The sequence below is a fragment of the Cygnus olor genome, chromosome 8 (genome assembly GCF_009769625.2).
Source record: "Cygnus olor isolate bCygOlo1 chromosome 8, bCygOlo1.pri.v2, whole genome shotgun sequence".
In the NCBI taxonomy this organism is placed as follows: Eukaryota; Metazoa; Chordata; class Aves; order Anseriformes; family Anatidae; genus Cygnus; species Cygnus olor.
In genome coordinates, this window is record NC_049176.1 from 5,481,143 (window position 1) to 5,508,788 (window position 27,646).

Below are 27,646 nucleotides of genomic sequence, written 5' to 3' on the forward strand. Positions count from 1 at the left end.
TGTCACTCAATTTAGTATACCTTGTGCTTATAGAAATTCTGTGCATCCTTCAAACAAAACTCTCAAAATATACAGTAAAGATGTCTCAAGATATAACAATGTGTTTATTCTTTAGGATCACATGTATTTGTTTGAGAAACTATGGGATAATGTAAGCGTTAAAGGCATATCAAAATGTAGCCACTAACAGCTGGTTCCATCTACTTATAGACGATTAAGTGGCATCTTGATTGCTGTAATGAAAGTAATTCCATTAATAAGTCAAACTGTTGTGAATCAAGTTTAAAAAGCTGTCAAAGCAAAGTGGGGAATATAATTCGTCACGGTTATGTGTTTACATGAACTATCTCAACAAAGGGACAAACAGTGATCTGATGCACATCATCACAGAGGACAGAATGAAGGACCAAGCACGCAGCCTTTTAATGCAGTCATCACATCCATACACAAAAATCATGAGCATTCATTGTTATTTTTTTTTTTTATCTTGCATTTCTCTTGATTAAGAAAATCATTGAGTTAAATAAAGGCAGGTAAGAATGTACAGAGATGAGATTTATCAAGTACTCTCAATTCAGTTTTATTTCAGTTTCACGCATTTTTAAACTCACTACTCACAGTGTAATCTCTCTCTCTAACCCAAAGTGACTGGGCAATAGATTAGAACCATAGCATTCTCACCTTGCTGTGCGGGAAGGAAGAAAGTATACTTGCACATAAAATGCGTTTGTTCTATATTCCGAGGACTCTTTAGACAGTTCAATTTATTAATATTCCCAAAAGTTAAACCTACCTCTGAAACATGTTTTCTTAACATGTGCAACTTAAATCCAGTAAATTAAAGTATTACAATGCTCTATTTTAAGCAATACAGAACACCACAAAAACACAAAGGAACTAGAAATAATAGGATTTTGGTAAGGTAAGATTAATAAAGTGCTGGTATGAACTAGGAAAATTTCCTATAAATTGACAAACTGAAATGAACAACTGTACTTACACATGGGCTAGGCTTTACTGCATCACTTGGGAAGAAGCCAAGCTCTCCTGTTGTTAGATTTCTGCCCTAGAAAAAAAAAATCCCATTTTTGAGACATTATGGCGATTAATAATAAATAATACACGCACAGCAGCTTAGAACCATAAGAGTTTACCAAAGAGAGCCCTTAGAATAAAAATGCTACTCTAATAAAGAGTTACTCAATGGTATTTTTAAAAAATATACAATTACGTAGTAATTATAGATGACATAGATGAGAGTTCCGGGAGATAAAGCACAAGGTGTACTCCGAGCCTGAGTTGTAATTCCCAGTCCTGTTAATGTCTGCAGTGTCTGAAGTCTTCATTAAAGGTGATTCCAATTACCTCCTTTCAAGTCACTTCCACCTGAGTTGGCATCACTCTAGTAAGAGCTGCCTCGCTACAACATCACAGAACCCCCAAACACCACCACCATGCAGTAACGGTTGCAGCACCCAAGAAATCATGCCAACTCCAATAGGAGCTTATAGCTAATAATAAATCAGCCAATTCGGATACCAAATTCTACAGTTAAGATTTTCCCTAAATTGTGCGAATCACTGGAAATTGTGTGGGCACAAGAACACCAACAGAAGTCAAGATTTACTGTCTTATGCCATAGTCACAACAACATTGTCGATGTGGGCACGCAGCTGGCAGACGAGCTGCAGCAGTGTATTCACCAAGGCCTAAACTGAGCCCTTGGGGTACCAGTTGGGTTCCATCAAAGTTGCAGGACCACCAAGGTCCTCTGGGCTTCTCAGTGCCAAATGTGACCTGATCATTACAGAGCCATGCCTAAGCAGCAGCAAATTCATCACCAAGCCTTCCTGAAGAGCTCTTTCTCAGCCAGTCAGAACAGGAAAAAAAAAGAAAAAAAAGAAAAAAAAAGAAAACCACACCTTTCTAGTGCTAGTAAACATTCAGCTGTGACCATGCCAACCAGATCACTCAGAGCAGCATAAAACACATGGCTAAAATTTCCAAACAGGTGTCTAAAATGAAGGCATCAAAAGGTGCATTTTGGCAAGTAAATGTTGTCATTTAACAGATTTTAGAGAGCACATAAATGCTTAAGCTCCATTAAGTTTAATATGCTGACATAACATACTATCAGCACTTGGCAATAAGAGCAAGAGCAAGTATTTTGTTAGCAATGTAATCTTGAAAGCAACATTTATTATTTTGACTACATACCTGCAACACAAAGTTTAAGGGGAAAAATGCTTCAGAAACACTTTCCTTCTGTCTGCCTGAATTTGCATCCTTATACTGTATTTACCCCCCAGTGTGAATACCTCTGAATTACAGGTTTGACTTACATACCTCCAACAGTCTCCCATCTTAACGATCCCTATTTACCATACTAATCTCATCTGAACAGTGATATCACAGTCAATACAGCCAGCCACTAGAAAAAATATATTAATGAGAAAAGGCATTCTAAGCAGCACAATTAAACAATAAGTTTGTATGTGTCCACAAACCACTGTTATATATGTGAAACATTTATATAAGGTAAAAGAAGCTGAAATAGATGATACATCATGCAACGTATGTCCACATCTAGAGACCAGCCAAAAGATCAAAATCTGATGAGCTCAGGGTCAGAGATCTCTGGTACCTTCTGACAGCGCAAGAAGGGACATCTTTTCAAATGTTCAATAGTGTTTGAAACACCATGGACATTATCAAAGTGCCACATCCTTCAAATCAGAAATACAGTCTGGATACTTGCAGGATTATCTTTCTCCTCCAGAATTTTTCTTGTCCACCCACAAGTCTAGAATGAAAGCTCGTTTTAGCTTGCAGGCACTTAAATGCTTCAATCTGCACCACACTATAACAAGAACATAGCTGTTTCATGCCCTCAAGTTGAAGGTGGGGGGAACAGAAAAGCCACATTGCAGCCACTAAATGAACTGCAGCATGTACAGAAAGACCCAACCACGAGGCAGTAAGATGCAGAGCCAGCATTATACTACCTGGTTTAGATGCTGTTATGAGCACACAGTGCCATGAATCACAGCTTAAAAATCCAGCAGAGCTGCAAAAATCATGAGATTAGCTGTGCTCCACACACTAAATCATTATCATCACAATGCAGATGTTACAATGTAGACACACTCAGAACAAAGGAACTGAACTGTAATCCATAGGCTGGATAACATTTTAACACGTATGCGCACTTTCATTACTTATTCTGCAGGTAGCAAATCAACCACACTTGCAGCAGAAAATGAATCATGTGAAGATTCATTTGACACACCTAATATTCATTGAAATGAAAAGTGGCAAGAAACTGTCATCAGTGGACAAACTAACATAAAAGGTACCGATTAAGAAATACTCCCACTTGTCAGAAGATGCTGTGGGACATTTTGTGTCAAAATGTGTGTCATTTTGTTGGGCAAGAAGAGGCTACAAGTGTAGCATGCATTCTATGGACGTATACCAAACCCAAAGTGAAAGCAGTAGTCGTCACGTGGACAGACTCTCTGATCATACAAATCATCACTACCATCACTGGGACACCAATTCCCCAAGTACTACGACTGGTACTAAACTTTGCCTTTACATTTTGAACAATACCACGAATGTAATAAACACTGAGAGAACCCCCAAGAAAGCCTTTGCCTTCTGAGGAAAAGCTTTACATTGGATAACTTCAGATGTCTTTGCTAGTTAAACAAAACCAACCCCTAAAACAGAACAGGTTTTGATTTATCACAGATTGCTCAAGGAAAGTGCTCACTAGAAAATGTTCTGTAGATAATGAACTGATATAAGTCATTTGATAATGCTCTTCGGATAGTAGGTTAATTTATTTACCTTCAGAAATCCTAGCTAAACTCATCAAGGCTTGGTGTCGATCATACAAGAAACTGACTTGTCAGATGATGGTTTTAAAATTTAAAATCTATCTATCAACTGGTCATGATTAACAGCAAAATTATCATGCCACCATGCTTCACTTCTACTAATCATTTCTTTCTATTTTACATTTCCTGCTTGCTAATTGCTTACTGTTTGATGAGTAAGCATTTCATTTCCTTTGAACACTCCCTGTAAAGACTTAGGGTCATCATAAAAGCAAAAGCAACTGACTGGACAGAACTGTTTTTAACATATATATACACTATTACATTGTATTTATGTTTTAATATGTATGTTCATGTGGGTACATGTATTCGTACATATTAATATATATAAGGGCCAATGAAGCCCTTCAGTCCATTTCTTTCAATGACACTCTCAGCAAGACTAGAGGCTTACTCGCTACTCTTGTACCTGTGTTGACGGAAGAGGCATTCCCAAGTCAAATGACACTTCCGCTATTTCCAGACTCCTCCCTGCTATTTAGCTATGCAATGCGCAGCAACTTCAGTGGGCTTGCACAGAGCTAGCATTCCAGGATACCTAAAAAATTATTAATTATTGTGTCCTTCACCCTTTTTTTTTTTGTTTACTGCAAAGTATCTGGTGAAGAAAGACACGAGTTGGATGGAAAAATCACAAACTGAAAGAAAAAAGCCCAGTTTTCACTTTCAGAGAGCACTTTTACAGTGCTGCCTCCCCAGTATTTCAGAAGACATTAGGTAACTCTAAGTTCAATACCAGTTTATTTGTATGTATCATAAACATCACGGCTACAGGTAAGAATGTTGTAAGAACCACAATGAATGAATGCTGCCTGTATTCAGCAGAATATCAGAACATATTTACTGTTAACTCTACTTCACGCTGAAAGACTAAAATTAGGAAAATTCAGTACAGTCCACCTGCCTATATCCTAAAAGTTGCATGACAGGAGAGAAACAAGCCTCTCTCACAGAAGTCCTTGCTGCTGCAGTACTCATGCATGACTTACACATGCATGAACTTATCCCACAGCCAGAGAGGGAAATGCTATGCAGGACAGATTACATGATATACATGCAACAGCCAGAAAAATAAGTTCAGTAAGAAATACAGACTACCATTAATATGAGAAAGCGACTTTTCCACGAGACCCTTCAAGATAAGAGTTTTAAATTGCCTAACAAACAAGGGGCATTGTAACATACACTGAAAATCTTAACCCAATATACAGCTATGATACCTCAATGTGAAATTAAGATCATCTCCTATTAATGACCTGCTACAGCCTACAAAGCTGCACAGTAAAATCACCCACTTTTCCAATATAGTCTAGCAATATACAGAATCTATATAGGGAACTCAAAAATTATTGGTATTTTAAATGAAAGTAATTAAAAACCTCTCCCTCTATAAACATTTTCAACCAGCATCAGCATTACATGGAAAACACCAAACCAGGACAAAAGCAGTTTTCAGACCTAATTCAGTCTAGCTCTCTATTGAATTCCTTTCATCTAAATTCAAGGCAAAGCAGCATAATTCTAGAGGATGCTTAAGAACATCCATCCAAATTCTGCTCATTTATGAGAAATTCCTTGAAAAGACAAAAATTGCAAATAAAGGAAAAACTAGACACACAGCACATCTACTCCGGTGCTCAGGGAAAACTTAGGAACTATTTAACAGGGAAGTTCTCTGATGTATAAATTATGGCCCTTATGTTCTATCATCGTTTCATCTGAGCAAAGAAGTGCTTCAAGCTCTTCCTCTTTCCCTTCTACTTAGCTCCCACCTCAGACTGAGGAAGCTGAAGTCTATATTCTCTCTCAACTTCCAGTCCTTACTTCCCTTGTTTTTTTGGTGTTTGTTTGGGTTTTTTTGGCCCCTCCCCCCCCAAAAAAAAAATATACAGAAATGCAACGTTTTAACATGTATGAGTAGGAACCATATTCCAGATCTGCTCTTTTCCCAGCAAAACCAAGTTTTCTTCTGCATGCTCTCTGGGCAGAGTAGCTCCTGTTAGCTAGCTCTAAGCTGCTCCCTCTCAAAGCATACCCTTTCAGGATCAGAAAGCTTACCTCCTTCCATCTGCTACACATTGAGCCTTTAAAATACTTTATCAAAGCCAACACCCATCGTGTTTTGGGGTACATCAACTGACTATCTGGAAAGTCTTAAAATGAATATTTTCAGTTTAGCTTGAGGTTAACTACTTTGAACAGAGACATCAGATTCATATTTCCCTCTCTTAGCAGCAATCACACAGTAACTCCTAGTTTTCTGCAAAATTCTTCCCAAATGAGAATTATGCTCCATATTTGTACAGAAAAGATAAAGAGCTCATGCTAGTTCCTCTCCACATTCTGACTTTTTTCACACAGTAGCGTGTAACAACATCATTTTCCACTGTCCCAGTGGGTTGTCATTACATTGCAACATAGAAAAATTAATTCGCTCTTAAACACAATTTCCAGTTTTATATCATAAGTATATTTACAATATACTTAATGTCTTTTGGATGTTTACAGCAGGACTACTAACTACTGAAGCATTAGGAAGGACATCTGTATTAGCAATTACTTGATATGGGTTTAATTTGCATTAAAGAAAAGCTGGTTTTGAGAATGGAAAGAATCAGCCCAGGAATTACCTGTACTCTTTCAGCATATTTGAGAAAGACGATTGCCTGAGGATGGTGGGTAATTGCAGTGGAAACCTGCAAAGCTAGAATTACATTATATCTTATGGCAGGCATCATGGCACCCCTGAAAGCCTGCCCTCTGGTTAAGCAGGTACCAGTTTACTCGGAGCAAACTCTGGAGAGGAGAGAAATGCTCACGTCCACAATAAAAACAAGACTACTTCAAAAGGTACACTATTACAGCTGAAACAACTAGTAGTGCTCTGGTTAAGGGTCTGAAATTTCCATTTAAAATGTCAAAATTTCTCTCCACCCACCCACTCTCAATCTCCCCCACCCCCACCCCTTTTTTTTTTTTTTTAATTTCATTCTGTAAGTGAGGATAAACAAGCAACACCTAGGCAAAGAGCATGGCTCTTCCAGTTCTGCACCTTGACAGGAAAGAAAAGCAGTCATGCAAAATGGGATACAAGAAGATCAGCACAGGACCATCCTTTTTCTACACAAGTGTTTACTGAGAACAGTAAGATTACTTGTGATAGTATCAATCCCCTTGCACCTTCTCTTCAAAGAAAGCTTAGGTTTTGAATGATACTAGTGGGGAGGCAGAAAGCAAATGCACAGCATACAGAAATACATATCTCAACCATCTTATTGTCTCTGTGATTGGTCAGATGGTCTCTGGGAAGACCATCACAGAAAAAAAAATCCTGCTTCTGTTTTCCAGGCTGTGTAACAGGTAGATTCATGTCTGTGTACAGCCTTGACTGACTGCAGAATTACCACAGTAACTGCTATACAATCATTCATGCAAACATTAACTTCACAGAATTTTGATATGTGTCAAAACACATTTGATAGTATTGCTTTCCAGCTGTAGTTTAAAGTAAGTATTGCTTAATAACTTGGGGTGTTTGATATACTGTAAAGAATGAAAAAATTAAACCACAAATACTTCTCTATTACAATAATTTGAATTTCTAAAATGAGCAATGGTGCACTTAAAAATCCATTCTTATGTTACTGTTTTGCAGGTCAGCTACAAGTTATTCTAAAACGCCTCGAATAAAATTTAGATTTTCATAAAAATATGTTTTGAAGTTTTCTTAATATGCATTTTAAAATATAGATGTTGTCACAAGTCTTATGAAAATCTTTATTGAGCAGTCTGTGACAAGACCACTTGTTAAGGAAAAGATTTCCTGAGTGATTCTACTGAACATGAGAATTTTCACTAAGATTCAAAACTGTTACTGCGGCTTCTGAGGAAAAAGCCTCGCCCACTTTCCAGTTTCTGCTAGCTGAACACAATTTGATTCTAGCTAAATCACTTAACATGATAGGTACAAATAACATTGACGATAATTCCAGTAGATTGAGTTGATGGATGGATGGATATGGACATAACAATAGAATTAGTCCCACAAGGTCACAATAATTCTAGCTTGTACGAAGTGTATTAGTCTGATAATTATACTGTCTACTTGGTCACTTGATCCCAAATCAAGAACATGCTTAAGTACTTCTCTGAATCAGAATTTAAGAACAAAGCCCTAAATATAAATCTATATAGGCAAAAATCTGACTACCAACGTTTGACAAAATTTATTTTTCACAATGTGAAATATCATCGGTCTGCAATATAGCAATTTATTTTTCTTTTACAATTATTTACATATTATTTAATAGATAACACAATTCTATTGGTTATGACCTCCCCAGGTTAAAAGTTGTTCAGGATCACCCAGAAGTATAGGAACAGAGTTCACTGATTCTGTCCTGAATAGTTTGGAGAAGATCATCCTCACTGAAGCCAGCGAAAAACAATTATGTCTTAATTCATGTTACAGACCAAGCTTTTATGACTATATTTATTAATTTAATATAGCCATAAAGAAAAATAAAATCAAAAAAAAAATCAAACGGCTACAACAATCGAAGACAGCTGATGCTTCCCTGTTATTGTTCTATTAATACCCTGAATGTTCTTCTATTTTGCTCTATTTTCAATCCAATAATCTATAATCCAATAATATCAGTAGTATGCAGGATTCTAGTATGAAAAAAAAAACAAGAAAACATGACATTTTCACACATCTATCTTTAAAGTACATAAACTTTCCAGCATTTTTAATTCTTCGTCATAGTGCTCAACTAAAAAGAAATTTCATTAACAGTAGTGATATGTATTATGTGATACTGAATTTCTATCAAGGTAACTAATGTTGCCGTCAATAGATTATACTTGTCCTCTGTACATAAAAACTACCCTCAAATGACTTGAGAGGTAATCAAGATGCTAAGGTGTGGTTCTGTTTTGCAGAGCAATTTCTCTCCCCTATAAATCTAATACCTGTAACTGAGTTTTGCCAATACAGATTCCAGTTCTGCCATGCCGGAGAAGCAATGAGTGAAAATACATAGGACTTTGCCATTTATATGTCAAACACTCTCCTTAACTCCTATAATTTCAATGGAAGGATTGCTACCTATGTCCTGTTCTTGCAGATTTACTCAATACGACTTTTACTCTAAGGCTGCAACATTCAAGCCTTACACAATGTAGGTACTGTTGGTACTTCAAAAGTAAGAACAGTTGTATTAGATATTTATTTTGGTTAAAACAAATCAGATTTTCCTTGTTCAAAAAAAAAAAAAAGGAAGTTACAAAAGCAAAATATCAACACATTTGTTATCTGGGATTAATGGCTATTTGGTAAACCATACAGTACCTGCCAAAATAAGCTATGTGCATCGCCTGTAATAAGTTCAATAGTGTCCCCAATCTGGATATGCAACGGTGGACCATCTTGTGGCGCCGGTTGGGGTATTCCATTGTAGTTTCGAATTACTTGCATTTTTGGTAAACCTGAACCAAAAACAAACAAACAAAAAACAAATTAAAAAATCAAATATATTTTAGTTAGCAACAATTTATGAAGCATAAAGACCATAAAAGCATCCAAAAGACACTGTTTAATAGGTACCTGACTATGGCACAAAGGCAGACTATTTCTTTCACCTGGTTATTACCTCATAAAAGTTTATCATCACATACAGCCTAACTTTTTTTTTTTTTTTTTTTTTAACTATTTTTAAATAAAAAGGGCAGGAAAAAAATAATTTTCCTTCCTTCTTCTTAGGGCAAAGTTTGTTTCATTTCCATGAAGACTCTTCCTAGAAGAGCCTCCGCCTTCATTCCTTTCCCTCCTCTTCCTTCTATAAGTGCAGAGATCCCTGGATCTGTGTATTGTTCAAATCCCAATGTTATTTTTGTAATTCTAAGCAAAAAATTGTGATGAACAGGTATTAAAAATACCAATATGGACAATCTCATAGCTTTTAGATCAATATTACTGAAGAGCCTACTGCTGTTGTGAACATGTTCAAGAGAATAAGGCTGACATTCCTTCATTTTTGACAATATTTTGGGTTACATGTAGTGAAGCTTAGATCAATTTAATGTTTCATTTTCAAGACAAGAACTCTGGTTGCACACTACTACTTCTAAATGAATACCGGCTGCATTTAGACAGCTGAACCACATTTATTTCTTTATTTAAAGGGAGCAATCCACCCCTACAGAAACAAAATATTTCACTCAAAGATTATTCTTGCTACCTCTACAAAGAACTAAGTCATTGTTTCTGACTACAGTTCAAGAGCCCTCCCCAGTAGATATGAAATAAGGGGGAGGGAGATTTCAGCACGAAGAGAAAATTGTGGGTACTCTAACTCCATGTTCTTATAACTATAATTGCACTTTAAAAAAAAATACTTAAAGCATTATGGACAGTTAGTCTATTGCACTAAAACAGTGTCCTGTGATACTATAAGAATACTTGAAATCAAGTGAAAAAGTGCCAGCTCCATAAGAAACATAACGAAGACTTAAAAGATGTTACGATAGCATTTTTTTCAGTCTTTATACTGCCAAGGAAAGCATCGTTTCAATAGAACAGGTCTACTGTTGATCACTCTCCCTCTACCTTTAAATTATACTTTGTGTAATAATTTCCCTGGTTTTAGCTCCACATGGAATTTTCAAGATTACTATAATTAAGTGGGCATATCCATTTATAATCTTAACCTCAAACTTTTTTGTTTAAGTAAGATTTTGTAAGAATGTATACTAATAGTACGAATAAGAGTGAAGGCACACAAAGTCAAGGTCACTGGGCAGCCATGTTTAAACAGCTTCTTACTGGAAAGTAATAGAATCAGGGTCACCTGGGTTTGACTTTCAAGATCACGTCCAACCACCAACCTGACCTACCAAGTCCCATCACTAAACCATGTCTCTTAGTGCTACACCCACACATCTCTAAAATATCTCCACGGACGGTGACTCCCTCACTTCTCTGGGCATCCCATTCCAGCTCATGACCACCCTTCTCCAAGAAGATTCTTCTTCATGTTCAATCTAAACCTCTCCTGTTGCAATTTGAGACCATTTCCTCGCATCCTGTCACTTGTTACCTGAGAAAAGAAACTGACACCACCCTCCTCACTGCAGCCTCCTTTCTGGTAGTTGTAGAGAGCAATGAGGTCTCCCCTCAGCCTCCTTTCCTCCAGACTAAACAAACCCAATTCCCTTAGCTGCTTCTCATGTGTCTTGTTTTCTAGTCCCTTCACCAGCTTCACAGCTCTTCTCTGCAAACACTCAAGCAACTCGCTATCCTACCTGCAGTGAAGGACCCTAAACAGAACACAATATCCAAATTGTGGTCTCACCAGTGCCGTAATCAAGAGGATAATCACCTCCCTAAGTCCTGTTGGCCACACTATTTCTGATGCAGGCCAGGATGCCATATGTGTTTTGGCCACCTGGGCACACTGCTGGCTCACGCTCAGTCGGCTGTCAACAAGCTCCCCCAGGTCCTTTTCTGCTGGGCAACTTTCCAGCCACTCTTCCCCAAACCTGTACCACTGCATGGGGTTATGACCCAAAATCAGAACCAGCACTTAGCCTTCTTGAGTGTGATGTGATTGGACTCGGCCCATCGATCCCAACTATTCAGATCCCTCCACAAAGCCACAAGCAGATCAACAATCCCACCTGACTTGGTACTGTCCGCAAAGACACCGAGGGCCCACTCAGTCCCCACATTTAGATCGAACATTAAACAAAACAGGCCCCGACACCGAGCCCAGAGGAACACCACTGGTGACCAGCCGCCAAGCGGGCTGACCTCCATTCACTAGGACTCTCTGAACCCAGAGATCCAGCCAGTTCTTCACCCAGCTAACTGTTCACCTGTGCAAGCCACAAGCAGACAGTTTCTCCTAAAAAAATACTGTGGAAAAGTGTGAAATGCTCTGCTAAAATCCATTTAAACAACCTCCCTTTCCCTCATCTACTAAGCACATCGTCCCGTCATAGGAGACCAGGTTAGTGATTAACTTCTAACAGAAAGGATTGGTACGTCTGGAAAAGACCTAATTGTGCTGCAAGATCATTATTGCAATTTAGGCGGCAAGAAGCACAATTATTTGTCATCTCTTACATGATCTCCTCTAAATTGTATGAAACATGAAAGAAATCACGTTCAATAATTACTACTCTGTAGTTAAGAATAAATAATACTCCCAAGTGCTGATGAAACATTAAGCAAAATACCAGTTCCTACATTACTCAATCCGAATTACATCATAACTTTTACTATTTCTTCAGGTTACTGGTATACCTAAAATGGGCACCTAATTATTACTAGGCCATTATTCTACTTAGGTAAATACCAGACCTTGCTTTATTTCTCAGCTTAATTCTGTCATGCTTAGAAATTCTGATTGAGCATCAAGAAACACTGCACCTATTGTGTGGCAAATGAAAGCAATGCTGCATACAAGCAGCTACTCAAAGCTGACAACTTCATCCTAATGCAAGAAAACTTCCTCATCACAACATAAATGATAGCTCTGCATACATGATTAACTGTGAGCATGCCCTCATCTTAGAGACATACATGGAAGTCTAACCAAACCTATAAAAACATTATTTGCTTTATGAAACTGTGTATCAGGTGATTTAGTTTATCACATTACTAATGTGCAGAAACAACATACTTAAAACGCCACCTTTGTATTAATCTCAGGTGAGAATGAAGAAATTCTCATACATTTTTCAGTGCAAATCCTATTGTTTGCAGCGGTTTATTTTCCTTTAAGACAATACATTTCTGAAATTATTAAGTTAATCATAAATGTGTAAAATTACTTGTAATTTTTATTTACCAGTATTTCACTGGTAATTATGATTTTTAGCATCTCTGAAAACCAGGCCAATAGAATTTGGAAAAGTGCAGTGTGTGAACTAGCAGAATTATTTAAGATATAACGAAGAATTAATCATGTTAAAATATACTATGCCTAGAATACTTTCATACAATTCAATATGCTTAATTCTGTAAAATCCTACAGCAATGTTAATTACAGTACAGAGAGGTGTGATGGATCTAATCCCATCCATTCTTATCAGAGTAACCAGCTCATTCAATTTTATCTGTTTAGCAAGCTTATCCTAAAACTAATTTGTTTGTTGCTACTGTTCATTTCACAACTTCCATTTCAGCATTTTCTACAGTCCAACATAAATCAGTTCATGGCCAACTTAGATCCATTTCACCTAGTGGTTACAGGCTGAACAGTTCTTTTCCCTGCCTGCATTTGTTACAGACAGCTATCATACCCCTTCTAACTTTCATTCTGCTAGTCTAAATGAGCCAAGTTTCTAGCCTCCTCTCGTAACAGATCAGTTCCTCTGAGCCTGTATACCAAGTGTTTGACTGAAGCTCAGGCAAGCTCAGGATAGACAAGAAAAATATTCTAGAGGTTACTTTCTTAATTTGCACACGGATTCATCACAAATACACTTGTTAACAAACCTGAGTACTTGCTGGAAAACAAAACAGACAGGAAATAGTGGTATGTTACAGAACTGCTTTAAGTGTAGCCATTGATTAATATTCTACACTGTTTCTATCACAAATAAACAAAGACTAGAATGTAAAATGCAATTAACATTAGAGACTGCCATTATGATGTACATAACTGCAGTATCGAGTGTATCTGACAACTCCAGAAAACTTCTGGAAAAATATCTGGGAAAAAGATATACTTTTTTTTTCACGATTATGTTTAAAAGCAGATAACATTCCAACAAAAATCTCATTGATTTCCATGAGGTCACATTTCTACGTAACTGAAAACTTTTGTCAGGAAGCTTCCTGCCTAATTTTAAGATGCTAAACCAGCTTTGCAGTTTCTGACCTTCAAATCAAGGAGCAACAAACTGGCCCAGTTATTCCATAAATAAATTCCTAAATCTTGCTTCACTTGAAAAGGAGAAAAACACCAAGATTCCTAGAAAAGTCTTCATAGCCAAGCTGTGGGTCACAGAGCTAAGCAAATTGATTATCTAAAGCAAACCTTGTGAGAAAAGCAGAAAGCATGCTAGAGTAGGAGTTAAATAAGTACCATTTTAGCTGCATTATAGAAAAATAATACCCTTCATAAAACACGTCACACCTTTGAGTATTTTAATCTTATAGCTACGGGTCATAGAATCATAGTATGGTCGGGGTTGGAAGGGACCTTATAGCCCACCCAGTTCCAATGCCCTGCCATGGGCAGGGACACCTCCCACCACACCGGGTTGCTCACAGCCCTGTCCAACACTGCCAGGGAAGGGGCAACCTCAGCTTCTCTGGGCAGCCTGTGCCAGTGCCTCACCACCCTCTGATTACAGAATCTCTTCCAAAAAATTTCTTCCGAATGTCCAATCTAAAATGCCCCTCTCAGTTCAAATCCATACCCCTTTGTCCTATCCCTACACTCCCTGACAAAGAGTCCCTCCCCACCTTTCCTGCAGCCCCCCTTTGGGTACTGGAAAGCCACTGTAAGGTCTCCCCAGAGCCTTCTCTTCTCCAGGCTGAGCACCCCAGCTCTCTCAGCCTGTCTTCACAGGAGAAGTGCCCCAGCCCTCTCATCATCCTCATGGCCTCCTCTGGATGAACTCACTCTAGTGGGTCCACATCCTTCTTGTGCTGGGGACCCCAGAGCTGAACACCGGGCTCCAGGTGGGGTCTCACGAGAGCAGAACAGAGCGAGACAATCCCCTCCCTCACCCTGCTGGCCACGCTGCTTTGGATACAGCCCAGGATACAGGTGGCTTTCTGGGCTGCAAGTGCACATGGCTGGCTCATGTTGTGCTTCTCATCAACCAGCACCTCCAATACCTTCCCCTCAGAGCTGCTCTCAGTCCATTCTCCTCCCAGCCTGGATTTGTGCTTGGGACTGCCCCAGCCCAAGTGGAGGACTTGCACTTGGCCTTGTTGAAGTTCATGAGGTTCGCACAGATCCACCTCTCAAGCCTGTCCAGGTCCCTCTGGATGGCATCCAGAGTCAAAGAAGGTTACGTTTTAGAACTGAAGCAGTACAAAGTTAGAATACCCATTATATATGTTCTCATCACTTCATATAAACTACTTGTATTCCTTACAGCAGCTCTCCATTTATGAAAGGCACTGAATGACCCTCAGAGTTTCATGCAGATTTCAAAATGCTGACTTTTTTTTTTTGGCCAACAACATGCATACTGTATGCCCTACAACAAGCTATATATGTCAAAATTGATTCCAGCATCTGTTATTTCCAAACAATGCAGAACGTGGTTTCTGCTTTGGGCAGGAATCATTTTAATATACAGAATAATGACAGAGTATGGGAGACCAGGATACAAGGGTGAATTGGTGGATACACTATGTACTATAAGCATAAAGGCATAAAACAGCTTTATCTGCACTGAACATGCACTCCTAGTTAACATGAGTCTTGAAGGAAGACTGACTTACTTTTTCTCTAGGAAAAATACATCCCAGTTACCAAATATTTATAAACTGATCCAAAAGCCACTAACATAATTGAAGAAAGCCTCCTGACTTCAAGAAGCTTTGAATTTGAAAGAATTTCAGACCATCTGCCAGGGCCACATCTTGATGTTTCCAGAACCTCAACACAAAGAGAGCTGCTTTTCTTACAGGAAATGACATGAAGTCTCACTAATTCTGTTCTTTCTTTCCCCAAAAGAGCATGCTAGGTGTCTATTTGGAAACTCTGAACTTGTTCCAAACCTTTGTTACTTATTTTTATAGCTGCAGAAAAGCAGGCTGTACAGCAAGGACAAGGAACAGACTGACATCCTGTGATTGATAAGCCTCCCATAGCAAAGACGAGAAGAAATACTCTGTCTCAGTTCTCAGAGCAGACATCTCCAGCCAACTTCACCCTTCAACAAGGAAATAAGGGCAAAGCAACTCACGGCAGCACCTCGTTGAGTCATCAGATTAAATATCTGAACAGTGACCCACAGTGTAGTAAATGTATTAACAGCACAAACTAAAGACTAACAGACAAAGTAAACCCCACATTTAAGTAAAAGCAAAGGAATCCAAAATTAGCATTTATACTACAGTCAGTCAAGTTAGGCTGTGAAGATTTCAGATCAAGCATAACTGCAGATAATAAAGTAATAAGGAGCTTAAAAAAATCACTTAAAGAGGAAAATAGATGGGTTCTTAGGGACAGGAGTGTGAAGAGCAGGTGGATGGAGTTACACTTACAAACTGAGCATCCATGACAATTTGTTGATTTTATACACACAAAAAACCCTAAGTTTTACTACCTTTCTTGGCAACATCTTGGTTCAACACTAATATTATTAAAAGCTAATTAAAGAGATGTTCTACTCTGAGCATGGAATACATAAAAACAAAGTCCTACAGCACTCTGTATGTTCTTCAAATCAGCCCTTCTAGCTTTGTGTCCATCATTGTTTTAAATTCCTGTTCCCAATGATTTCCTTGCAGAATTAAAAGCATTTTTCTCTTGCATTTTATCAAGAGAACTGCTTCTTAATTCCTAATCAGTGGCATCTACTTCTGCAACTGGGGAAGTCAGTAGCATTATACAGTTACTGCCAAAGGGAAAAGCTTTCAAGAAAGACTTCGTAGCTGGTGAGAGGACCCAAGTACAGCAACACCACCACTCAGCTTGCAGGACTGTCTACTAAAGACATGGAAGACAATAGTTGTGGTTGGGGTTTTGTTTGGTTTTGTTTGTTTTTTACTTTTAGGCTGAGTAACTTCTGACAAATTACAGAACTCATGGAACATGTCAGCGCAGTCTTTAAAGTGCCCTTTTCAGAGAGGCAATAATTTAAATAATTACTATTGGATAAAATTAATTCAGTGAATAAGTACATAGACACACCTCAAAAGATATTTTAATTGAACTTATTATTCTCCCCATCTTAAGTCATTATTTTTGAATGTCATCATAATTAAAAGTTCTAATTTTAGATATTGCACATAAATCTTATATCCAGGCAAGATGACTGAAATGTTGAGGGTACCCAAGAATCAATTTTGAATGTTTCACTTCTGTTTGTCTTCTGATTACAGGTTTGTCTTTGAGTAATATTCAGTAAAGACTCCGTGTTTTTCACATGACTAACCACAAACAATGGTTTTGCTGTTTCACTCGAATTTAAGTCAGAAGACTTCAGAAGGCTGATTCTTAAAAAATTAATAGTTGCCATTAGCCTTATTCAACTGTTTAAATTTCTGCTTATGCAGCCCAGCCAGAACTCCCTTCCATAAACAGAGAACTCCCTAGCACAGACGGAGGACAGCTTCACTGTCTCATGATTCAGATGATGAATTTGTAACACACTCCAAACCACATTCATATTTCTCTTTCACTTCAAGACAGGAGATTTCAGGACTGCCATCCTACAGGACAAACAAAACTACCAAAGAGATCAAAGCTCTCTAACCCGTTCCCCATGACTGTTCTCCCTCAACTGTTCCTACTATTGTATCTCCTTGAAGATCTTGAAGCAGCACTCAGAGTTCCCTCCAGTCCTTTACTGCTCATCAAATCTCCATTTCCTGTAATTATTCAAAGACTTTTTCCACCATTTCTCTTTAATGCTGTGTATGTAAGCTGTATTCTTGGCAAAGACCTCTGCAAAAATGGTCAACCATCAACTAAAATGATGCTGTGTGGGAGGAAAAAATCTGTCTGCTAACAGTCTGATCAACAACTTGTTACCAGAAACAGAAAAACACTACAACTTAGGAAGTCCTTTTGCTTCTTTGGGTTTTGTAGACCTAATCGTTACCAAAAATTCTCCTGATAAGTAGCTGTAGCTCCATTTCCAGAGAAAACCCACACAAAACTTGGAGTTACACTGCAGATCATAGCCAAGAGTTCACTACATGGAAAATAAACGAGTCTAGCTGTGTTATTCAATTTACATGGTTGAATTTTTGAAATTGTGCAACTTGTAAAAATAAACCTGTGTAGAAATATTTAAGATTGAAGTAGTTTGGTTTAAGAACAATGCACAGAGACATCTTTCCTCGCTCTGAACAACAGCACTAGTTAGCTAGTGGTTTTGGTGGTTTTTTTTTCAGCAAAGATATTTGAGGATAGCTCTTTTTAATGCTCAGTGACAATAAGAGCAGCATTAGTAATATTAGCAGCACAGGTGCTTTGACACTCACTGCAGTAGATACTCCTCCCTCAGTAGCGGCTGCCAAGTCAAGGCTGAACTTAATGCTTTGCTTAGCTTTATTTCTTAACAGATACGCACACTTTGGTCTTGTACATCCGTATGTCACTGTAGGAATAAAGAATCCCATTTTCAAATATCTCAAGTACATGAGACCTCTTCACTAAACTCCAGTTGTATTTCAAGCTTGACACTGAAAACTTCAGTGCACAGCTCTGGAAGACCTGGTTGTGCCCTTCACTGCTTATTGTTTATACCCAGAAATTTGTATTTAGTATTTAAAACTTTGACGTCTGCAGTTTATCCTTTCCAAAAAGGCAGTTTTGAAAAGACTGCACTGATAGAAAGGGGCAGAGAGCTAGGAAGGTCACTAACTTTACAAGGGTCACATTCACATTTATAACTGGACTGAAAACTACTTTTCTTTCACTGAAACACTTTTTTTCTGTTTCATAGCATGTCTTCTTTCAAACATATGTTTTGTATAATCTCTCATGTTTTTTTCAAAAACTTATGCAGGCAACCAGTCCTTACTTTCAGTGATGTAAGTAGGTATCTTTGGTAGAGTAAGGGATTTTGGAATTGTCTAGATTGAAAAGAATCTCAGCACTCTGAACAAGCATTAGATATGCCCTAGTGCTAAAATATTGTTATGTGAATAAACAAAGAATAATCAGGTTTCAAAAATACACTGGTTTTGCTTCTATTGACAAATTAATGACATTTTATTTAGTGTAATCTACTGAGTGAATCAGGAATATGAATTTTAAAAATAATATTGCTTCAAAATTAAGAATCCTCATTATTTGCTTAAAAACTGAGCAAACCAGAGTTTTATCGTATGAATTTAAAATAGCGGTAAATAAAGTGCTGCTTTATATAAAGGTACAAGGTATAAAGATTAACCATTGTTAATTACCATGTCTTTTAATGTGGTCCCAAAGACAGGTAGGGCATTCTAAAAGGTGTATTTGTTCAAACAAGTATATGCCCTGAGGAGCTAACAACTTTTACTGGGCAGATACTATAGACAAGCTATGAAGGTGTGCCCGGACAGAAGGAAGCTGCATGCAGCAAAAGGCTCTGAAAAAAAGGGACAAATCTTGGAAGAAAAAAATAATAATCCATGACTTCAGAGAAGTAATTACTTCGAGCTGTATTTTTTATACTATCTTCTGCAGGCCCAGGGATAATTCTGTGGCAAGGAGTCAGAAGAAAAATGCTGGAGAACAAGAGCCAACTTTGTAAGCTAAATTTAATACTATGAAATGTCATGAACCTTGAACAGGACCTCAGCATTTTCTGTTGAGTAAGCTGTAGCACATTCACTGACTAATTTTGAACAAAAGTTGGTCAGTTCAGTAACAACAAAAAATTGTCCTTTCTAAAAAACATATACACTGCAGTAACAGTATGATAGTCCAATCTCTCTTTCAGCGTACCTGAAAGCACAGCATGACGGGAGGCAACCCTACCTCTCAACAAGTCTAATCAGCACAAATGGAATTAGTCATCCTGCTGACTGTGCTATCTGTACACTTAAGTAACTTGTGGACAGCAAGATGGTAACTGTACATATTATAATCTATAAAAAGGCAGACTTGAGCCAGCTAGCATCTTTTGCAGGTCTCAAATAGAACTTAAAAATACGCATTACCGGAAATGTGCTGAGATTTTATTCATCAGACACCACAAAAATAAAAATTATCTTTCATATTTCTTTTGCGCTCTGTATTGACTAATAGCATCTGACTCTAAGATAAAAGACCTTCCTCTCAGTTTCTGCTAATTACAAGAAACAAACTCTCTGGCAAAAGAGTTGCTTTAAATGATTACATAACACGAGCAGGAAGTGGCAGATGCCTGACAAAGCAGGCAGGTTCCAGCAAATGACGGATTAAGCTCGCTTGCACGCACCCTCTTCATAATGCTGCATAATCCTTCAGCATTCCAAGTTAAACACTCTTGTGGTCTTCCTCCTCAAGCAATATTTCTTCTTGTTAGCCTCTACCCTTCTTGTGGCAGGTATCTTTTACTTCTTAATGGGCAGCTCTTACCCTACATACAAAAAAAAATCTCAGCACAGAATAAAGATTCTTTGCATGGAAACATCTATATAGACAAGCACTGTCAAGAATTGTGGCACTGCATTAAGCAGTGAAGGGACACTGCTGTTTTGCCTGAAACATGGTTTCAAAAAGTACACCTACTGATATCTTTTTCGTATAGACTACAGTTTGAAAATAGCAAAACTTGCTTTCATTAAAAAATTCGTAACAGTAAAAACAAGGATGAGTTGTGATTTCACTGTTACCACAATGTAGATCAAATTGTTTATCCCCAATACATACTTGTGATTTTGTTTTTATCCTGCATACTTTGCACATTTGAAGTACCGGCAGTCTATGCAAGTAACTTGGAAGAAATCCAAAGGGCATGGTATTTTGTGATATGTCCAGCTTTTCTATGCGTTTGTAGTATCCCTAGCCTCATTCAGTCAACATACCTGCACACAGAAACTCAGGTCATGTTTCAAGTACCCAATGAATGTAACAAAATCTGTACATACATGCATGTCCTACATGTTATTTTATCTCGCTCTTCTCATTTATAAAGTACCCTCTCTCTTCTGGCATGACTGGCATATCACAATCTACACGCAACTCTGATGCACTAATTTCTGCAAACTCCCTCCCTTCTTAACAAAGAAAATTATTTGCAATTTTAGTACAAATCCAAAAATTGTTTAAAAAATTAAATAGCTTAATTTTCTGTTATCATTTATGTACTTAACTTGAAAATGGATCACATGATAAATAAACAAGCAGTAAAAGGGTGTTCCCCATAAAGATATAAATGCAAGTGTACAATAAAGTGATCAACGGTCACTTTTTTGTTGAAATAAATTGTTATTGCTAAATCATCACAGGCAGAGACAGGAATCACTTCTAGTCCTCTGTCTAGATGTCAGTCTCGCCATAACAATCAGGCTACATCTTAAGACTTTTTGGTTTCTTTCCTTCCGAATTTCTACTTAAGAAAATAAAATAAACACATGTATACCCCTCATCTACATCTTCCCAATAGTGAGAGATCTCCTACGTTTTATTTGCAGAGTGAATATGGATTGTGTACTCCAGCAAACGCCGGGAAATTTGTTAGGACACAAATCATGTCACAAAGCAACAAAGGATGAGAGTTAATGTTGCACAGAACCCAGTGTGAATGGTTTCTGTTGCACCCCCCACTAAATGCGCGGCCACAGGACTGCACTGGTTCACCAACCCGATCACAGAGGAAATCACTTATCATGCCCTCGTCACCACCACCTCCTCTCATGACGTTTCATCAACTTTCTGAAGCAACTTAGTCCTATAACCAGACAACCAACCGTTACAGTTTAAAAAAATACAGTGAGGGAATAACCAGGTGGGGAAGGAAGACCACACCTTGTGGCAGCAGCCTGTAGTTACATCAAAGAACCACCAGAGATCAAACTGACATCAGCAGAGCTCATGGAGTTGGTTCTTCCCCCCAAAAATGCTGCTCTGACAATGAATGCCCTTTACACATTTAAATCCCAGCATCAGCACTTCGAGCTTAGTTGATCACTCAACATTTCTCAGATGCCTGAGCCATGTGCAGAGCTACTTACACCTACAGGATTTCAATGCATCAGAAACAGTGCTAACAAAAGCAGGGTAAAACACCCAAGAACAGTCAGATTTAAATCTTTGTAATTCTTTTACTCATCCTTTTGAGCCTCTCCCCATTTATCCTCTTCTCTCCGTGATCAAGAAAAAAAAGATGAAGGAAAAACATAAGGCAAATTGTAGGATCTTACAGGAGAAAAAAATTAAATTGTCGAAAATTTAGTGGCATTATGCAAATTTCACTCTACTAAAATCATCAGTGGTACTTGCAAGACAACTGCTATTGCCAGAAATGACCCATTACTCTGGAAGAAAAGCTGGGATCCACATCTGCATCTTTTGTTACTGTTTCATAATTCATACGATTTGCTGCTGTCAAATCCAATTAAGGGGAAAAAAAATCCAAGAAGAGTAAACATGCTGCCTTACCATGTGAACTAAAAGACAGAGCTTCATGTTCTTTCCTCTCCCCACATCTGCCACTCCAAATGAGTTGGTTAAAGAATAACCTCTAAGGTTATGAACCGTGGCAGTTTTCAAGGTACCAGATAATAAAGTTACTATTTAATTCCCTGTTACGCACTATAGATTAAGAAATGCAAGCTATGAATAGTGCAAGACTGAACAAGTCTTCTGTTTATTTGCAGGTCAGCAAGAGCAGTAAAGAAAGCTGAACTCAAGTACTTTTTGAATTCCTTATAAAGTTACCTTACCTTTTTTTTCCTGGATGAACAACATCAAAGAATTAAAACAAGAGGGTTGAACTAATTGATCCCACCAAAAAAAAAAATTCAATCAGATCAATTTTGTACTGTCACTACTCGGAATGACTCTTCAGTGCTAAATGAATTCAAATATGAAATTGCTGAGTTGTTAATCATGATCTATAACCTATTTCTTAAAACAGCCTCAGTATCAGAGAAATAAATGACATTGAGTGTGAAAGCAGTGCTTTAAAGCAATTCAGTTGATATCAATAGATGCCCCCATATGAATATCTCATGTTTGTACCAGGCAGCTTGGTAAAGTCTACTATTAAACCAGAATTTGCAAATATACAGATAAATATAGATAACTAATGCAACAAATAAAAAAAAGAAAAATGGGGCACACAGTTTAGAAGTAGACAACGAACATGAGGATCAAGATGATAGATACACTAACAGATCAGCAAAGCAGGTTTACTTTTAACAGGACTCACTATCAGGCTCTCTTCCAGTTTTCATGATTAGACAGTTCCCACAGAAAAGAAGCAGCAAAAGCATAGGAAGTAGAAGATTGTACTAGTATTTTTTTTTCCCCCGAATAGGTTTCCAAGAAGGTCTCCCCCTTGTAAGTACTTGGTTTTTATTGTTCAAAAAATTGATAAGCAGTACTGAAATGGAGTAAATAATGGGTTAATAAGGCTTGCAGAAGATGCAAAATTGTTTCTTTGAGAAGAACATTACTTACAAAGAAATGGAGATTTCATGAACTGAAGTGTCTGTACAATAGGATGATAGATCATAGATTAGCTTAGACTGCAGAAAACCTTTGGAGCTCTTTTCATAACTTCATGTAAGATGTAACTTAAATACAAAGTAATTAATAAAAAGGTAGGAATATTCACACACAATGATGGACTCAAGCAGCTACTATTATTTAAACAACAGATCTTGGAGTAATTGATAAAAATTCTTTAAAATCAATTCTTTAGAATCATAATCTAATATAGCTGTGTACCAATTCAAAGAAATGTCGAGGAGTAAGTTCTAGGAGTAAGCCACAGAACTAGAAAAGTTCATTATTGGGCTGTATCTCAAATACGGTATCTGTATTTTCAATACCGCATGCAGTTTTGGTGAGAAAGATCATTCTTGGATCTATGAGCATGCAGACAAGCAAAAAGTATGGTCAGAGGTACCAAAAAGTTCTGTATCAGAAGAATTAAGCAGGTAAGGGCTGGAAGAGATGACTAGAAGGGATATGACAGAGATAACTCAAGAGTTGCACAGCGTGAAAAGAGAAAATATCCATTTACTATTCACTTTCTTGGTTTAAAAAAAAAAAGAAAGTAGAAACAGACAGCAGCTTTAAAATAACAAGTACTTCATTCACATGACTAATCACGAAAGTAATAGTGAAAGGATGCTGTGAATATCAAGACTTTAGATTGGCTCAAAAAGTGAAAAAAGAGTTTCCATATAGTTTTCTTAGGAGCTAAGAAACAAAACCAGAAGCTACCGGGGGGGTGGGGGGGGGGGGGAAGTACCACAACATCTCACTCGGTATTCTATCCCTAAGCATCCATTTAATTGGTTACCATTCAAGAAGCGAACCTGGGCAAGCTTGGCCCACAGCCCAACTCAGCCTCATTGTTCTCTTCTCTTGGAAGCTCAAAGAGGTGAGCAGATTAAAAACTCTTCTGAAGAGCTACATCAGTTTCTCAGGGTCTTGCCTCTGGCCCCTTCTACCAAGCTGCAAAATCTTCCTTAGGCAGAAGGCTGAGGCAGTTCTGTGAGCCTCTCTTCTGTGAATTTTCAGCAGTCTTTTTTCTCCCATGGGGTGGATGCTTTTAGTTTTACGCTGTTTCCCAAATTCTTTGTGTGAGAATTACTTTGAAGTAGTGATCAAATACTGATTTAGTTAAATGAGTGAGCCACAAAAAAGAAACCATATGCTTTAGAGTATGTTAAAATTCAGTAACTTTTTGACTATTTTTAATCAATCATTGCCTTACTTTGTTTTGCCCTCGGAGAACAACAGTACCCTGAAGATTAAAATCAGATATGGAAATACATGGGTAAACACAGTATTTCTCTTGAGGATGAATAAGAGATTTACAGGTCCCAATAAACATTAGCAAAATACTATGCAATTCCTTTCTACTTGCCATGGAAACTAAAGGCAACTTCAGGTCTGCACACATCTTTTTCCCCTCTTATTTTTACTTTTTTAAAATTGTGCTGTATTGTTTATTAAAATGCAAAACAGTATCATTTTGGTTTTATTGATCATACAATGCCCATTTTGTCCACTTTCATCCCAATCTTATTTTTTGTGCCTGCCAACTCCCCCCCCACAGTGACATTTTTCCCAGAACACTCCAAGCTGATAGTTTTTTATGTAGAAAAAATGATGCTATAGAACTGTTAACCTACCTCACTTTAAAAGTTATATTTATACATGCTCAGCATGTATGAAACACCATATTACTCAAGAGAAAAATAAAGTGTTAGTTGCTCAAGATCTAGAGACTGTCCCCAAAACACATCCAATAAGACAAAAGAGTCTAAATTACTCAACTACAAACTAATCTTGCAATCCAACTGGGCAAGGATGAAAGAGTTCAAAAAATAAATATATTTTACCCTTTGGCATCTGGGTCTTCTGATGTTTAATTAAAAGAAAAGGCTAAAGGCTATGTTCTTCTCCAAATGTTAGCACACTGCTGAGATGCCAAAGGGACAGGCACTTTTCAAAATACCTTGCCCCAACAGGAATGTAAAAATCATTTCAATTTAAAATATAACAACCCAAATAAAATTCATTAAACTGCATTTGAAATGCTTCATTGGAAGACAAAACTCTACTTCACCGCCCAGAAATGCATTAGTGGAAAATTTCTTGGTGCAAAACATTAGACATGTTCTTTCTTGTATCACAACAAAGATGAATACATTATCTTGGGAAACAACAATAGCTCAGCAAATGGCATTAGTGCTGCAGCACAAAGGCAGAGCACCTAAATGTAAGATACTTTCTTTAAGATGTGGGATAAAGACTTAATTCAATCTCACAAATTAAGTCAGAGTTCAAGGAATCTTTGAATTCACTGCTGCTGAGATCCACCTGCAGGGGGCTGTCCTCTCAACTGCTCCTAAGAATCCGGTGACCTCAAAGAAATTAACTGAATCTGATCTTGAACCCCCCATGCTGTCCCAGCCACATGATGCAGAACATGTCAAAACACAGCAGTCAATACTAAAAGTTGCTCAAATTACAGCTGCAATCCAATTCCTTGAACCACTCCAGAACATTCAGAATTACACTTTTGTTGGCAAGAAGCATTGCCTGCCTGCCTTCCTGGAGCACGGAGTCCTTCTTCTGCAGCAAGAGAAATCCTAGCTGCCCTGCTAAACCCGTTCTTACCTGAGACTCATCTGGTTCACACAGATTCCTAGAGACACACACTGTATACTTTAATGCACCTTGAATAAAACGTTTAGGTGCTGCGTATGGAAAGGAGAAGCATCCAAAACCCAATAAAACACCCGTAATTGTTAAGCATGTGTTACGTATATATAATCAAAGTTCATTTTAGGTTTTATAGCTTACATTACAGTAGAACATTTCAGAGAAGTCTTTAGCAACTTAGGAAATATGACACTCCGCAAACACTGCAGCATTATCTCTAGGGAAAACATGCAGAACTCTACATACTTGGACATAATTGTTAGTTACTGGACACTAGCTCCCAGAGAAGTAAAAGTTTGAGTTCCTTCAAGTCTAAACTAGTTATTGGTGTGTTGCTTGTTTTTCCTTTATTTTTATAAGCCATATAGGCTACGTTTTCACCTATAATATGGAAATTCAAAAGCTAAATCGAAAGGACCTAACAAACAGGTCCTTATGGCTAGTCTGCATGCAGCAGTGTCCAAGTCTCCTCCTCAGTTACAGGATGCAATAAATGTTTCATTATCGTGAACCTTAGAGTTTCTCTTAACAGTAAGCAGTACACAAGACCTCAGACTTGTCAAACCACCAACTCCATCACCAAAGCAAGTTTTGTGAAACATCTTTCTTTCAGTATTCCTTCAGGCTTCTCCCGAGTTCATTTAGTCAGCTGCTCCTTCATATACACATTTACTTTAACTAGCCATCAAAACTCATGTTTATGTTCAATGTAAACAATATTTAAAGCTGAAAAGATTGTCTTATGCACTGTAGCACTTCAGCCTATGCTGTCAGGAAGACTGTCCCACAACCTTTCCGAAGATATGTAATATAGAAAGAAATATGCCTGCAGGACTCTGAGTAAGGTCCTGAAGGAAGATGCAGAAACATATCGCCTGTAATAGTTTGCTCTGCTCAGTCTGAAAGGAGAGGCAAGAACTGTTAACAAGGGGATTGGTATCCACGCCCACATTCTATTGACAGGAAAACAACTGTTAACCTACATTATCTAACGCCTCATACCTATCAATATATTTCTTGACTCTATACATAGGAACTCTTGCAGTAAAGAAAAAACATGGCCTCGGTGTCATCCATCTTGATGAAGACAGTGGTAATACAGAGATACTTTTAGTGACTTCAGTCAGCTCCTCACTTGCTCATGGGAAAGCTAAATACTGGGGGCTTGTTTAATGCTGGCTTGTGGTTTGGGGAGACCTTTTTCTGCGGCTTAAAAACAGTATAAATTGCTCTCCTCAAAAATGATATTAACGGTCAGTCAGCAATAGGCCACAAGAGATCTGGCCAGGATCACAGGGAACTACCCTCATTGCTGAGAAGAAATAAATTCCTGAACACCAGTTTTTCAGCACTGAGCTTAATGTTGCAGAAGGCTATTTTTCTTATTTATGAAACTGGATATTCTCTGTATGTTTGGGATGAACAAGGAAAGGCAACAATCAATCAGGACTATCAAAGCCTTGTCTCGATAGCTCATCAGAAAATCAGAGATCTGCTTCAAATTTTCAGTTAAAAAGGGTAGGTTTGTATGGAACAGCTACATGCTTGGCAAAGAATTAATCGCAGGTTGGGTTATTCTGGCATTTGAATTTGGACCAGATTTTGCTTTAGGCTGGACATATGCTTGGACTGGCACCGAAACCAAAATTAGAGTTAAACTTGACTGTCACAGAGCACGCAGCATCAAAATTTGTTGAAATATCTCACGATCCAATATTC

General features: G+C 37.9%; 1 protein-coding gene across 1 annotated transcript in view; it reads right to left on the reverse strand.

Annotated features, from left to right (window-relative positions):
* The window catches only part of VAV3 (vav guanine nucleotide exchange factor 3), a 167,980-nt gene that overhangs the window by 23,402 nt on the left and 116,932 nt on the right, over positions 1–27,646 (reverse strand). Inside the window, exons 20-21 of the mRNA XM_040566157.1 lie at positions 9,256–9,392; positions 1,001–1,066 (exon numbers count right to left, since the gene is read on the reverse strand). Of these exons, the coding sequence (XP_040422091.1) occupies positions 1,001–1,066; positions 9,256–9,392 (203 nt within the window). The remainder of the gene's footprint in view (positions 1–1,000; positions 1,067–9,255; positions 9,393–27,646) is intronic.